This window comes from Protomyctophum bolini (assembly GCF_963924005.1).
Source record: "Protomyctophum bolini genome assembly, chromosome: 12".
Classification (NCBI taxonomy): Eukaryota; Metazoa; Chordata; class Actinopteri; order Myctophiformes; family Myctophidae; genus Protomyctophum; species Protomyctophum bolini.
The window spans coordinates 11,889,279-11,903,244 of record NC_137873.1 but is presented as its reverse complement, the minus strand read 5'-3'; the positions used below and the strand labels follow the sequence as shown (position 1 = coordinate 11,903,244).

The 13,966-nt window shown below is 45.6% G+C and overlaps 1 protein-coding gene across 2 annotated transcripts in view; it reads right to left on the bottom strand.

The window, feature by feature from the left end:
• LOC308325887 (receptor-type tyrosine-protein phosphatase mu) overlaps window positions 1-13,966 on the bottom strand; it is a 219,407-nt gene that overhangs the window by 137,814 nt on the left and 67,627 nt on the right. For both annotated transcript variants that reach the window (XM_080778633.1, XM_080778634.1), the window contains exons 5-8: window positions 11,490-11,568; window positions 9,602-9,717; window positions 8,071-8,245; window positions 110-403 (exon numbers count right to left, since the gene is read on the bottom strand). In XM_080778633.1, coding sequence (XP_080634759.1) covers window positions 110-403; window positions 8,071-8,245; window positions 9,602-9,717; window positions 11,490-11,568 — 664 coding nt within the window. The remainder of the gene's footprint in view (window positions 1-109; window positions 404-8,070; window positions 8,246-9,601; window positions 9,718-11,489; window positions 11,569-13,966) is intronic.

Genomic DNA, 13,966 nt, shown 5'->3' with positions numbered 1-13,966 from the left:
TTTTCAAACAGTAAGCATTCTTTGCCTTTGTAAAAGCGCCAGCACTAGAATCCTATGAAATCCCATGAGGTCTGAGTAACATAATAAATGCATGTCTCTTCAGACTCACCGGCACATCTGGTCCTGGCCCTCAGCGGTGGTCCGGGTGCTCCCGTGCCTCCCTCCAAGGGTCTGGTGAGCAAAACGCTGATCTCGTACTCAGTGTCGGGGTCCAGGTGGCCGATCTTGTGTGTGGTCTTGTCGACGGGCTGCAGGTCGTACATGGTGCCCGACACGGTGCGGTACTCCACCTCTCTGTCGATGATGGGGCCGTCGCCGTTGATGGAGTTGGCGTTGAGCTGAATCCACAGGTAGGTGGCGCCGACCGCCATCAGCTGGGGCGGGGCGATTGGGACCGGTGGCTCTGGAGAGGCATTCAGAGGTATAGTGCTGGGTTAGAACAGTGGTTCCCAAACCCCCAAATCATTTCGGGGGGTCCCCAGATGATTAGTTTAATGTGTAACATTGTTTTCTCATTCAACAGTAAACAAACCAACATACAGTATAAGTGCATAGGGTATCTGCACATTTGACAAACCTTCTGAACACAATATTTTCCAGTAAAAGTGAAGAAGAGTTTGCTATGGTAAAAAGGGTTAAAACCTCTCCAACGTTACGTGAGATCTTTGTGAATAAATGGTTGTATTGAGCAAATAATACTCAAGGCCAATTTTCACTGGTAAACAAATAACCTGAAAGTGTTCACGAACAATGGCTTGTATTTTCCAAAAGAAAAGACAGTTTCAGAAGAAATTCATGCTAATCAATAGTCCCAGCACTTTGGAGGCTCATCAGCAGCACTAAACTGCCTGAATCAGCGGTGGTTTTGAAGGCGACGGCAGCTTTCAACAGAAGCATAAATGAAAACAGCTGGACCTTGGGAAATATACTGGCCTGCACGTATATTGATTTCAATCAGAGGACAGCTACTGTATGGCAGCCTCTGATAATTGACAACTACTCTAGTTTTGTCTTGTCTACTTTTCCATTGAATTGTAAAAGACTATTACAGTTAGAAATCCCTGGGCTCCAGTGATAGACAACTTACTGAGCAATGGATGCATGGCCCATTTAAATGTAGCCATCCCATATGCAGTCAGGAACCGACTGTCTGTTACTGTACAGTACATTCTGTACTTAACCACAACCTCACAGGCTGAAAGACAGCTCCAGGCCTGTGTTGCGTACACATGTATGAACCCCTCTCTCTGCCTTGTCTTTCCTGTCATTAAGCCAGTCACACAAAGGGGGGCTTGTTTGTAAGAGGTTCATGTCTACTCTGCGCTATTGTAGCATAAAGACATCATATTCTGTATCAGGTTGTTGTGCAGGGTACTTTGACAGGCATTAGTAAGACATTTATTTGTGAGACCTGTTGCTTTATGTGTTGTTTTGGTGTCTTGTCTGATGGTGAGCATGTACTAGCAGATGCGTAATGTTAAATAAACAACCTATCTTGGGAATATAGAAGGTTGCTATAATTTGGAATGAAAATAAATACATGTCTGAGCAACATGCCTACTGTGAAAATACCTATAATAGGTTATACTCCACACTTCGTGGCCCAGTGTAGTGCATATGTAGACCCCTGTATCAGGAACTTCAGTTATTATATTATCGGCTGCTACATTCGCCTAATACGGGTCCGGTTAATCATACATATTTATAAATCAGGGCCTTTAACTGATTTTCTCCATCATCCACAAGAGCAGGTGGATGTAAAAATCTCACTTTTATCTCCCAAGTCCTTCAGACAAAAGTAATAATACAGAACTCATTGGTGTCTTTGCAAGTGACCTTTCCCTTGTGACAACATTTGCACATTCTCGCCTAAACCATATGTACTTTATTTTAACTAGATATCTTAAAATGTCACAGATAACTAATTCAAACCTGCGGAATGCCATGCCCAAATGCAGTTTCAATCCACCCCTGCAATAATATTTCAGAAATATTCAAATCTTCTGAGAATCTCGTCATCAGACGAAATATCAAATAAAAAGCAATTTTCTGAAGAAATACATTTAGAATTCAATCCATTAATTTACTACATGTTGGCATTTTTTTTGTATAGCCTACAAAGATTATTTTTTTTACTTTGCAAGAAACTTCAGCAGTTGTTTATACATGCTGTGATCCCTGAGCTACTAGGTTTTCTGAATGTACGTTTATTATCTCTGTCTTAAATGGTGACTGAAGTCCCCAAGACTTCTGGAAGAAAGAAAAACCAACATCTTACAGCATACTACTTTATATGAGTTGACTTCAAATATATGCTTCAGTCTCAGTTTTTCATATTCCTTTGTGAAAATCCTCTCTCCCTTTTGTGGCGACTGGAGATTTTTCTTCTGCACCACAATCAACTTTTTGCCCATCCCTGCGCTATTGTGTCAAAAATGAGATCATATGTTTTATGCTGCAAGCGCTGTCTCCTAGTGCAACCTAACACCAGCTATTGTCAGTGGAGAAGTATGTCCCTGCAGCCATGAGGCCCTGCTTAGGAATCTTCCCTTGTCACATATTACAATAGAGCCAGGTCCCACAGGCCGCGGAGAGTGGCTCTAATGAGAGCACGCATGTAACAGAATAATACCATTAGTCGCCTGGCTGCTTCTGGTGGAGTTGTCATGGAGAGTGGGAGAGGGAGAGAGGGCTCTCCAGGGTGTATTGGGAACGAGTTGAGGTGTCCTACAGAGTGGTGGGCAGATGGTTACCCCACCACACCCCTGGCAAAGGTCCCTAAACTCCCCTCCGATCCCAGCCGGTGGCATTGCTGTCAAAACAGCACCGTTTCTAAAAACCCACGGACCACTGTCCGAGTGGTCCATGTCCATGGCACAATTGCTGGTGGTCCATGTGATATATATATTTTTTATATTTTCAATACTGTATATTAAATAAATAACAAATATTTATATCAAAATCAAATGTAAGAAATGTTTTTTTTTAAATAAAACTAATAGGCAGGCATAGCGTTGGAACAAAGCTTATGACTGTTAACCCATTCTGACCGGGCACCCATTTTGGTGTTAGCATCATGTTATGCTTTACCTATTGAAAAATAGCAGATCTACAAGCTCATATCGCGCCACCGAGTGGCGCGATACGAGCTTGTAGGTCTGCTATTTTTGAAAAATTCGAAGATCGACTGACATTTTTAGAATCTGATCTCAGGTCAGAATGGGTTCATCAGACCAGTGTGTGTCCAGTGGAAACCTCGTATGAATCTGATCTCAGGTCAGAATGGGTTAAGGGCTTGATATAACTTGTTGCTTGCGGTGTCGTGCAACGACAATAGGCAATCTACAAGCTCACAACATACTAACACGATACGAGTCATACGGTGCACTGTGAGCTTATACAGCGGCAACCAACTAATGTAAAAATCCAATATTATGAATTTAAAAAAGGAAATTGAAATTACTACGACAAGACTTCTTATGGCGAACCAAGCTAATCCGGCACATCTTCTCCCAGTCTAACAAGCTGGCCAGAAGTTAACCAGTAGGTTGCCAGATGGGAGAATGAGGCGATCCAAATACAGAGTGTCTCCCTGGGGGCTCATTTCGAAGCTCCTTTCTTTCAATTGTAACCCCCCCCCCCCCCCCCCATTCTCTCTTTATTGTTCACCCGCCAGACTCAACTGTGGATATATGTCTTAAAAAGGGATTTAGCCGAGTTAAGCAGCACTATGTTCCATTTAATTTAAAACGAGGGGAGATAGAATAGAACCTGCTCCATTCTAATAGTGTCCATCAGAAGAGGAAGAATTGGTACTGAACTTTGTAGACAAATTGGCCATGGCGCTCTCAGTCTCTGATGACACCGGCTGTGACACACAGGCCCAAAGGGCCATCAGTGCACTGCAGGGTATCTAGCTGCACAGCAAGTTCAGGAGTGTTCATTTGAGAGTTGTGCACTTTCACAGTTAAATTAACACGTCTGTACGACTGTACCGCACTGTGTGCCGTGACTCATGTACTGTAAAGCTGTGGCAACAGTGAGCGAACACCAGACGTCCCCTGCGTTAAATAGCGAGAGCTCCATGGACACGCTGTGTCATTCTGTTACTATCCGTGAATAATTTAATGAAGACTCAAGCTGTGGTTGAGAGGTAAGGCATCGCCACTCTACGAGAGAAACAGGAACGTGAGGGTGAATAACCTGGACTGGATTTGAACCCCCAAAATTGGGCCACGGACCCCCATTGGAAAATATTGTGTGCCAGGGAGTGACTGACCCCCATTAGATTTGTGTTTAAAAAAAAATTCTCACTATTCCTAATTCCAAAGTATTGTCAATTGTCAATGTTTTACATTTTTGGATCTCTGGGGGTCCCTGGATCTGTGTCATTTTAGATAGCTATAGAACATTGGTTTGCTATTCGAACATTTTTAACTCAAATCTTTGCCTTTTGGTGTCCCTGGAACAAAATATTTGGGGGTCCGTGGCCAAATACATACCCTATCATTTTGGGGTCCTTGACATGAAAACGTTTGAGCACCGCTGATATAGTAACAGACGTTTTTGTAGTGTGTGTGTGTGTGTGTGTGTGTGTGTGTGTGTGTGTGTGTGTGTGTGTGTGTGTGTGTGTGTGTGTGTGTGATAACAGTTAGAGTAGACATGGCCTCACGTCTTAATGGTTTAAGAAGCACTGTGTTCGGCAGCAGGAGGAAAATGAAAAGCACCCAGGTAACAAAGGAAGACCTCACAGGCATCTAGTAGTGAGTCCCTGTTTCCAGAACATACACGATATTTCATGTATTATAATACACGGCTGACTGGCGCCATTCAAAACCAGCCTGTGCCACATTTCACTCGCAAGGTCCATTTGTGTAACAATGAGCGGCTGCAGGAGCCCCATTTGTTATTATGGCAATGAGCGTTTCCGCGCAACCGTGAGGGGTTAGCGTCTTACGCTGATGAATAAACTGCTCTGCGCAAGGCACGGTTATCCTCCACTCGATGTCCGTGGCGAGAAGAAGCAGTGGAAATAGCCACGCACAAGTGCAGGAACACACTTTCAGACATTAAAGTGTCCCTGGTTAATACCACACAAGGCAGTATTAAACTTAAATTATAGTCCACACCGCATGATGGGTTTCATTGCCGAAACAAAGCCAGAAAGAAACTGTTGTTAGATGTTGCTATTAGCTGGAAAATGAGTTATGTTGAGCATACGACACTATCAAACTACAGCATAGGCTTTAGTGGCGGTGGGTGCACTGCACATAGGGAGGTGAGGTGACTACGCCCCACATATTGGCTGAGATGGGTAACAGAGCACAGCTGAGAGTGACGGCCACTCGTCAGCGAACAACTGTTGTGGCGATGTTGACCATAGACGGCCTGGCGACAGCTGTGTTCTACTCTAATCACAGCACCTGCCTGCCTGGATGAAACCATATGTACATAGGCATGCACGCACACATGCAAGGACACACACACACACACCAATATACAGTATACATACGTACACACACACACACACACACACACACACACACACACACACACACACACACACACAAAAATAGTATATTATTGACAGATACATGCCTATGCCAATACAAGTGTAGTGTAAGCTACAAGCAGACACAAACCTGTATGCATCTGCACACACAGGCACATGCATGACCACAGTACTGTAAATAAAAAAAGAAAACCAGGGCAAACTAAAATATAAGCCTCTCTCATCCGCACGTATAGTATGTACATGTACATAGACTCATAGAACTACAGCATCACCTATTCTTGAAGGGAACACGAGGCAAAGAGTTTTGGTGTAGAGGTAAAAAAAAGTAAACTCGCGCCAACTCAGGTCCGTTTTACTAAGTATAGACGTGTAAGTGGTTAACATACACGCACGCACACGCATGCACGCATGCACGCACACAGCCCACCTCAAAACAAAAGAGCTGCCACTGTGCTCCGATGTTAATCAGGCTGTTAGCAAAGCCCTCTCTTGCTCTCCCATGCAACATCTTCCGAGTGTCTCTCGTTAAGACGCGAAAGGTCCTCATTATGTCATCTACTGTACTCTCTTAATTGGGCTTGCCGCGTGTGAGGAATTGATCGTCTGCAGATTACTGTATGAGGGACGGCCGGTGCACGGGTGTGTGTGTGTGTGTGTGTGTGTGTGTGTGTGTGTGTGGGGGGGGGGTGATGAGACTTTGATTTCCGGTGCAGGCCTTTTTTTCTCATTAGCAGTGACACGGCCAATGCCTCGCCAGCCTCTCGGCTCACCGCAGCTTCGCGGCCCACCAGCTTCGCCTGGCTGGCGTGAGCCGCCTTGAATCGCTTGGAACCTGCTATAGTGGGGTGGGAGTGGGGGTGAGGGGGGGAGGGTTTGATTCTGGCCAGGCTGAAGCTTGGACGCGGCCAGGGGAGCGACTATCAGAGCCTTTCAGCACCTGCTGAGCAGAGCCACAACATGGGGTAGCGGTGGGGTAGTGAGGTGATAGGAGGAGGGGTGGGCGGTGGTTCGGGGGGGTACAGCGAGCTCCAATGTGCATGACGCTCTGGAACAAGTACTTGCATGGCACTTCCTCGTCGGCGCATAAATCTGATGGAAGCCTGGCATGAAAAGGCAGAAGTGATTATCCGGGATAATCAAGCATTCACTCTCCTCATGTTGAAGGAAAGGCAGTGTATGGTAATAAGGTGGGGGAGGGGGGCGGAGGGGGTGGCAGCGTGACTGTAGAACGCTCATAATCCACAGAATTACTCTGTGGTCACTCCTCCCAAAACGAGTCCACGAGACGCGGTGAACACACGTTTAAGTAGGACTTACGATTCAAAGACGTTGCAGGGGGAGGGGGGATGGAGAGGGTGGGGGATAAGCACTTGCTTTACGACTGGTACAATAAGATGAGATATCGGGTTTTTATGTGAGACACTTATGACCGTGAAAGTGCCCCTTCTTTTTTTCCACCCCCTGTGCTGACAAGTTGGCTTACGCCGTAGTCACTGAAGTGTGAAATCTCGGCTGAATTCAAAGTAGGTTTTTCCAAGAGCAAAGATCTGATAAACGCCTGAAATCTGGCAAATTACCGCACGCACTGGAAATATTTATCACACGCCGGGCACTTTCACTCGGTTTGTCTGCTAGTATCGCGCACACATCTACAGCATAGTATAGTGACTCATCGAAAGAGGAAATCAGCTAAAACTACAGTATCTGTGGATACGGAGGAGAGATGTGTACTGTAACTTTGTACTGTAATGCAACTTTGGCTTGCGTGTACGAGGAGGAGGTGCGGGTGTTTGTTTACATTGACGCGGCTCTGCGTGCAGCTTTTGAGTGCCTCCAGTGTGTCAGTAAATTTTCCTTGAGCACGCCACTGAAGCACACTGATACACACGGCCAGAGAGACGTTATCTCTCGCTCTACTCCGGAGCCGGGCCATTCCGGCATGATTGACAGACCTCGATCTGGACAGCCGGGATTAAACCTATCAATCACATAAAGCTGGGAGACACAAAAAAAGATACAGGGCAGTAAATTCAATTGAGAGCGCAGGGGGAGAAAATTGAGGTGAAGAAATATAGAAGGCCATTACCGGGCTATGGGGCTATAGGAAAGTGAGGCCTTGCAGGATTTAGCTTTGCGGGACTCCATAAATTCATATCAAATGACTGCAGAGTGTAATATCAGAGAGGTTACTGTAAACCGTGGCGTCTCCTGCCTCTGTGCTCTTTTGGGTGGAATCGCGCGTTCGGTCAAGTGCAGCCTTTTGCAGGGGAAACTATTAAAGCCTTCTGGGTAACAAATCAACATATATAAAAAAAAAGGACTCTGTATTTTTAGTAACGCCTTTGAGGGCAGGGAAAATACAAGCACTTCCTGTTTATCTCGCTGACTTTGTTGTTGCGTGTGGAGGACATGAAACAAGAAGCCAAACGCCCCATGCCACATGTTTTGTCCCGGACTGACTGCCTTTGTGGTTGTGTACCGAACCCGCGGCAGGGGGTTGGGGTGAGATTGTGTGTGCGTGTGTGTGTGCACAGTGCACAGTGCACAGTACTCACGTTTTATGGTTAGCTCTCCATAATTGGACACACCGACCCCTTTGTCTGAGTGAACTATGCAGCGGTAGCGGCCCGAGTCGCCCTTGGTGGTGTTGTCCACGTCGAAAGTGCCTATGAAGCGGCGGTTGTTCCAAGGTTTGGTGGCTTTCATCGGGGCCTCGCGTCCGCCTATGCCCTATTTGGAACGGAGACAAAACACGTGCGTGAGCCTAAAAAAATGGACGGGTTTAATTAGCAAAGTGACTTGACCTTGTGTGTGTTGCAGCCACCGTGCAGGGTCGTCGTTGTTGCTTGCTCGGGTTTGTGTGTGTGTGTGCGTGCATGTGTGCGTGTGCGTGTGTGTGTACATTTGTGCGTCGGTGCACGCATGCTTGTTTGTGTGTGTGTTTGTGTCCTATCGTTCCCACCGGTGGATGATGGTGTCGATACATTTATCTCACATGCGCGGGCGCGCGCACATGTATACGCCCGTGCACACCCCATACACAGTGGGCCCTCCCCAGCTGTCACCTCTCACAGCAGGCAGATGGGGGACATTTGTTCATTAGAAATATTTCTTCATTACTGTCATCGGGGGACTTCACTTAATGTTTGTTTTCCAGCCCTGCTGCTAATGAGGACGTGTTTGTTAAAATGATGGAGTACCTGGCAGCGGACCTTTACCCGGCACCGAGCGCTCACTGATCACACGCGTGGCAGTGTGCTTAGCAGCGGGGCCGATAGGGTTATGTCTGCCAGATGCACCAGCCTCCACGCCGCTTTGGAACAAGGTCAACCCCGACACCGCTATGGATCTGCAGCAGCAGCAGCAGCGGGCGCAGTGAGACAAGTGGCCAACAGAGCTATGTGGGTTAAGACTGCATGCTGTGGTAACAAACGGTTGTCCGAAACACAGGAGGCTTCTGGAAAATGTACGACCCACTGGGGATGTGTCTGTGCCGGTTATGATGGATAGTGGGCTAGACGTTATTTACTGCACTGAAACCACTCTCGACCTGGTGCCCCAATTTTGGCCATGTCATAATAGGTGAGAATCTTCTCAATTGTTTCCAATTTTAAAATAGTTTTCCAAAATGTACCAGTTTTCTTTTCGCAATTTGTCCAAAATATAGTCTGATGCAGATCTACAAACTCACAACGTGTCTTCATGTGATGTGAGCTTGTACTATAGATCTGCTATTTTTTTTAAATACACCAGCGTGCAATGAAGTATAAAATAGGGCTTAAGTGGTTAAGTGGACTGCATGCGGCGGTCCGAACATGGGAGGCTTCTGGAAACATACGACCCACTGGGGACATATTTGTACTACCAGTTATGATGGATAAGGTGCAAGGAATTATTTACTGCATTAAACATCATCAGAGACTTGCTGAGTGGCCAGCAGCAGGAGGTATTGGTTGCATCCATCATTTATAATATTCAACGGTCGAACCCTCATAAAATGTAGGCCTATATATATATATATATATATATTATTTTTTGGTACATATTTTCCTTGCATTGATTTTGACGGGTATAAGCTGCTTTCACCTGAAGCCAGAGGTTGAAGTTGTCCCTCTTCCGGCCGTTGACGGTGCAGTGGAAAGATGCCGTCTGTCCGGCGTTGACCTCCACGCCCTTTATTGTCAGGAAGTGAGGCGTGTTCACTGCGAAAACACCGAAGAAATAGCATGGATGTTCACCATGAAACCAGGACATGCAAGTACATATATACATAAAAGCCCAAGTTGTGTCTCTGATCATGAGTGGCTCACTGGTGTGGAAGTTTTGCTGTACATGAGATCAAACTATACTATGTAGAGGATGCCGTGAATAGAACTCCCAGACAACTCATATTTTCTATTGATGAGCACACAAATTAACTTGTCTATTTTCTGTGCCCTTATCTTTAGTTGACATGGGATTCTTTAAAGACCACCTTCTTCTAAAAAAAATAGCAGATCTACAAGCTCACAAGGCGCCACGCTGTGACATGTTGTGAGGTTGTAAAGAGCGACCGTTTTCAGTGCACGACAAAAGAAAAGGAATGTACCAAGCTGTTAAAGTGTGCTCATTACCCGGGCATTCGCTGATTGGGATGGTCTGAGAAAAAAAGTTATGTAGAACAGTTTTGATTAGTACTCCTATTCTGCAGAGAAAAATATAGGGCAATTCAACAGGGCGACCTTGATTCAAAGCATAACAAAATCTCCAAAGACTTAGCTATAGAGCTAATTGTATCACTTTCATCAAGAAGCCGTTTGCATATAGTTAATATTTCACACATCGTGCCTCTGAACTGAGCGTCTTTCATACAGTAGCTTTGACCTGTCAAATCTATTTTTGTCATCCAGTGATGTTTTCCACTTTTTTTTAATATATATATATAATGGAAGGAAGCAGCGAGACCTCCCAGGGTCATGATCACACCCTCGGGGAGGGCATTCCTCACAGTCATATATATAAATTAATTGTCTGTCTTGCACAGGCGAGTTGCTCTGATCACCCTGCTTATCACCTGAACAAACCCGACCGCCACTCAGTGGGTTATTGATCCACTGGCACTTCTACACATTTACACATTGATCACGTCCCCAGTCTTCATCGATTCACTTAGATACATTTATATGCGCCGCCTATCGGCGTATAAATTCGCCCTATTGACCCAGCATTTGTAGGAATTCCACTGCTTTTCCGATGGCTACTAGAATATTAGCGCCTAGCAATCAGAGACGGATATATCCGTTTATGAGGGTACAGTTAAGTGTTAATCAATTGATGAAAAGCCCCGGCGCCATTGATTTTGAATGTGTGAGTGTGAAACCTCTCGCTGTAGAAATCAAGCGAGCCATAAAATGTCTCGCCACTCCGAGCGTTCACATGGCTGAGGTACCCCACAGTACAAGCCTTAATGCCAAAGTGGCAGGATTCTAACCGGCAATTACATTTTCCTTGGCTTTGTGACACGTCTCTGAAGTGGTACGGTATAGTACTCATACTTTGCAAGAGTTGCACCGTTTTCGCACATCTAAGAAACGAGACATCAGTGAGCACTCTTCGGGGAGAGGAAGAAGAAGAAGACAGTGGGAACCCAGAGGCGGTGCTATTTGTTTTTCATCCCCAGTTTATTTCCTGCTTTCACTATCCCCCCCTCCCCCCCCCCCCCCTCTCTCTCTCAAAGGACAGATTTAACACAGCCACTCCCGCAATACGTCCCGAGCACATTTAAGTGTGTCAACTCCATTGTTATAAATCATCGGGGAGGGATCGAATGCACCGTTCCTCTGACCGGCCCCGAGACTAGCCTCTTGGAAGTAAAAAAAGAAAAAAAAGAAAAGACCTATATACTGTATTGTATATTGGTATTTGAGGGGATGTCAGGAAAAGGACAAGGATGGTTTGATGGTGCTCTTTACTGTGTGAGGGAAGCAGGACTTACTGCACTGGTGGCCCTGGACGATGACATCTTTGATGGCCAGCAAGCCGCGTTGCCCTGAGGTTACCACTTCAAACACAATCTGAGGAGGAGAGGAGGCAGAGGCTCATAACACAGCACTGATGAATGGATATATGTCTCCAAATGGCACTTGCATCAAGAGAGACTGTGCACGTGCATGCACCTCGCAAACAAATGTACAGAGGCGAGTGTGCACACACATAATGCATGCACATACAGGCACGCACGCACACACACACGCACGCACGCACGCACACACGCACACACACACACACACACACACACACGCACAGCTGTTAAAGTCCAACCTTCAGTAAAGTCATGCCAGTGTCCGCCTCCACAATGTGGCATTGACATTATGTCTTCCATATCGTTGCCGCCACGCAGAAACCTTGTACTATTATGTCCCTATTTCATCTTTTTGTATGTTTTTTCCCCGTAAACGCATTCCCTATTTTACACTTTGTCATATGGCGACGATGCACAAAGGTCATGAAAATACAAGTGTACGACACATCTCGATGCGACACATTGTGAGATTGTAGATGAGCTGTGAAATGTCTTGCCCATACCGAAATGATCAAAACATGTACGCGAGGTTGAAGTCGCTTGAGTCTGTCTGTAACCAATGAAAAGCATTAACAAAATCTTGTGACTAAATACCTAAACTGGATCCATTGGGAGAGGTTACGTTCTTTTTTCCATTTCAGGGAATAGCGGACATACAATACAAGGTTTCCACCCGACCGACAGCGACGAAATACCCAGCCATGCGCATGTGCGTACACACACGCAGTAAAAGTCCAACCTTTAGTAGTGTTATAATGTAGCATTTGCCGTTTGGTCACAATGTTGCATTAACACTGACGTTATTATCTCCATATGTCACAGAAGATAGATGTTACGACATGCACGGTGTCCGAGTACCATATGGCTCTGACCCGTGTACTCTATTACTCATGTACGAGAGCAATAGGGTTTAATTACTGGAATGGTGGGTGGTCTAGGAACGGAAGCTTAACCTACACTTACAGCGACTTTATAAGTTGCAATAAGTTATGATGAGTGCGGGGCCGGCTTAGTCAGGATTCGTCACAGAATCAATTCCTGCAAAAAGCTAAAATGTGTGTCCCGTTAAGTCGTTCTGGATAAGAGAGTCAGCAAAACACCTAAAAATTTATAAAAAATGTAATGTAGATCAGGTTTGAGCCTTATGGGTATTAGCGAATGGATTTAGCGCTGTATATGCAATGTGAGGTCAGGAGCCTACAGGATGTGGCAGCTTAAGGCAATTTCAAAGGGGTTATCAATGACACGAGCACTGGCTGGCTGTTGTTGCATATTCAGTGTTTCACAGCTTGCACGTCTAGTATTACTTGGCAAGAACAGGGAGCGTTTGTAAGCAGGGTTCCACTTGTAAATAAAACAGGGGCATTTTCTTAACCACTTAACCCCTAGTATGCTTATTTCCTCTGATCAAAAGCGAAAGGAGCCAATATACAACCTCACAATGCATTGTGATTTGACACACAACATTATAACAGATTGACAGATTGTGACAGATGTGTTACCTGAAATAGGGACACCAGTGTTAACACACACTTTTTTATTTAATTGTCAGATTGCAAAATCAAACATATCAGACAGGCTACGTTTCCCAGAAGGAAATCCATGTACACTATTTAAATCTGTCTGAGCATGAATAGCACATATCCCACCAATGATCAAAATGGAGTGGGGGGGGGGGGGGTTATTAAAAGCAGAAACATGGATTCCCCATCCCCCCAGCAACTTAACAGCAACACTTTACGTAGGCTTATATAACTTGGCTAGAAGCGTGAGTGCTACAGTATCTTTGACTACAGAACCCCCCCCCCCAAAAAAAAGCTGAGTAGCTACAACTGTGTGCTGTGCAGACTTACATGACCCTATTTTAGGGGCCAAGCCCTTTTAGCAAAACAAATGTTCATAAGGGCTGACACGGAGGGCGTGTCCCGGCAGGGCGCTGAGTTATTTACTCGCTGGCCTGTAGTGTGCGATAAAAAGGGAACCGGAATGCCGGTCCTTCCCCAAACCCTGGGTGTGGTGCGGAGAGCCGTACACCACACAAATACACACACACTCACGTGTGCACACAAACACACACACACACACACACACACACACACACACACACACACACACACACACACACACACACACACCCTACACATGTTTCACATGCCATCACTCCCTAAATAGAACATTATATCTCGCAATGGCTGCTTTACATACTGTAGGAAGGTTATAGTCCTTTTAGGGTATCACCTAGACTAGAGTTGTGTCATGGTCTGCAAGCTGTACTGTATAGCCACACTCCACACTGCACATACGCACACGGGTATGCACGCGCATACCCGTGTGCACACACACACACACACACACACACACACACACACACACACGCACACACACACACA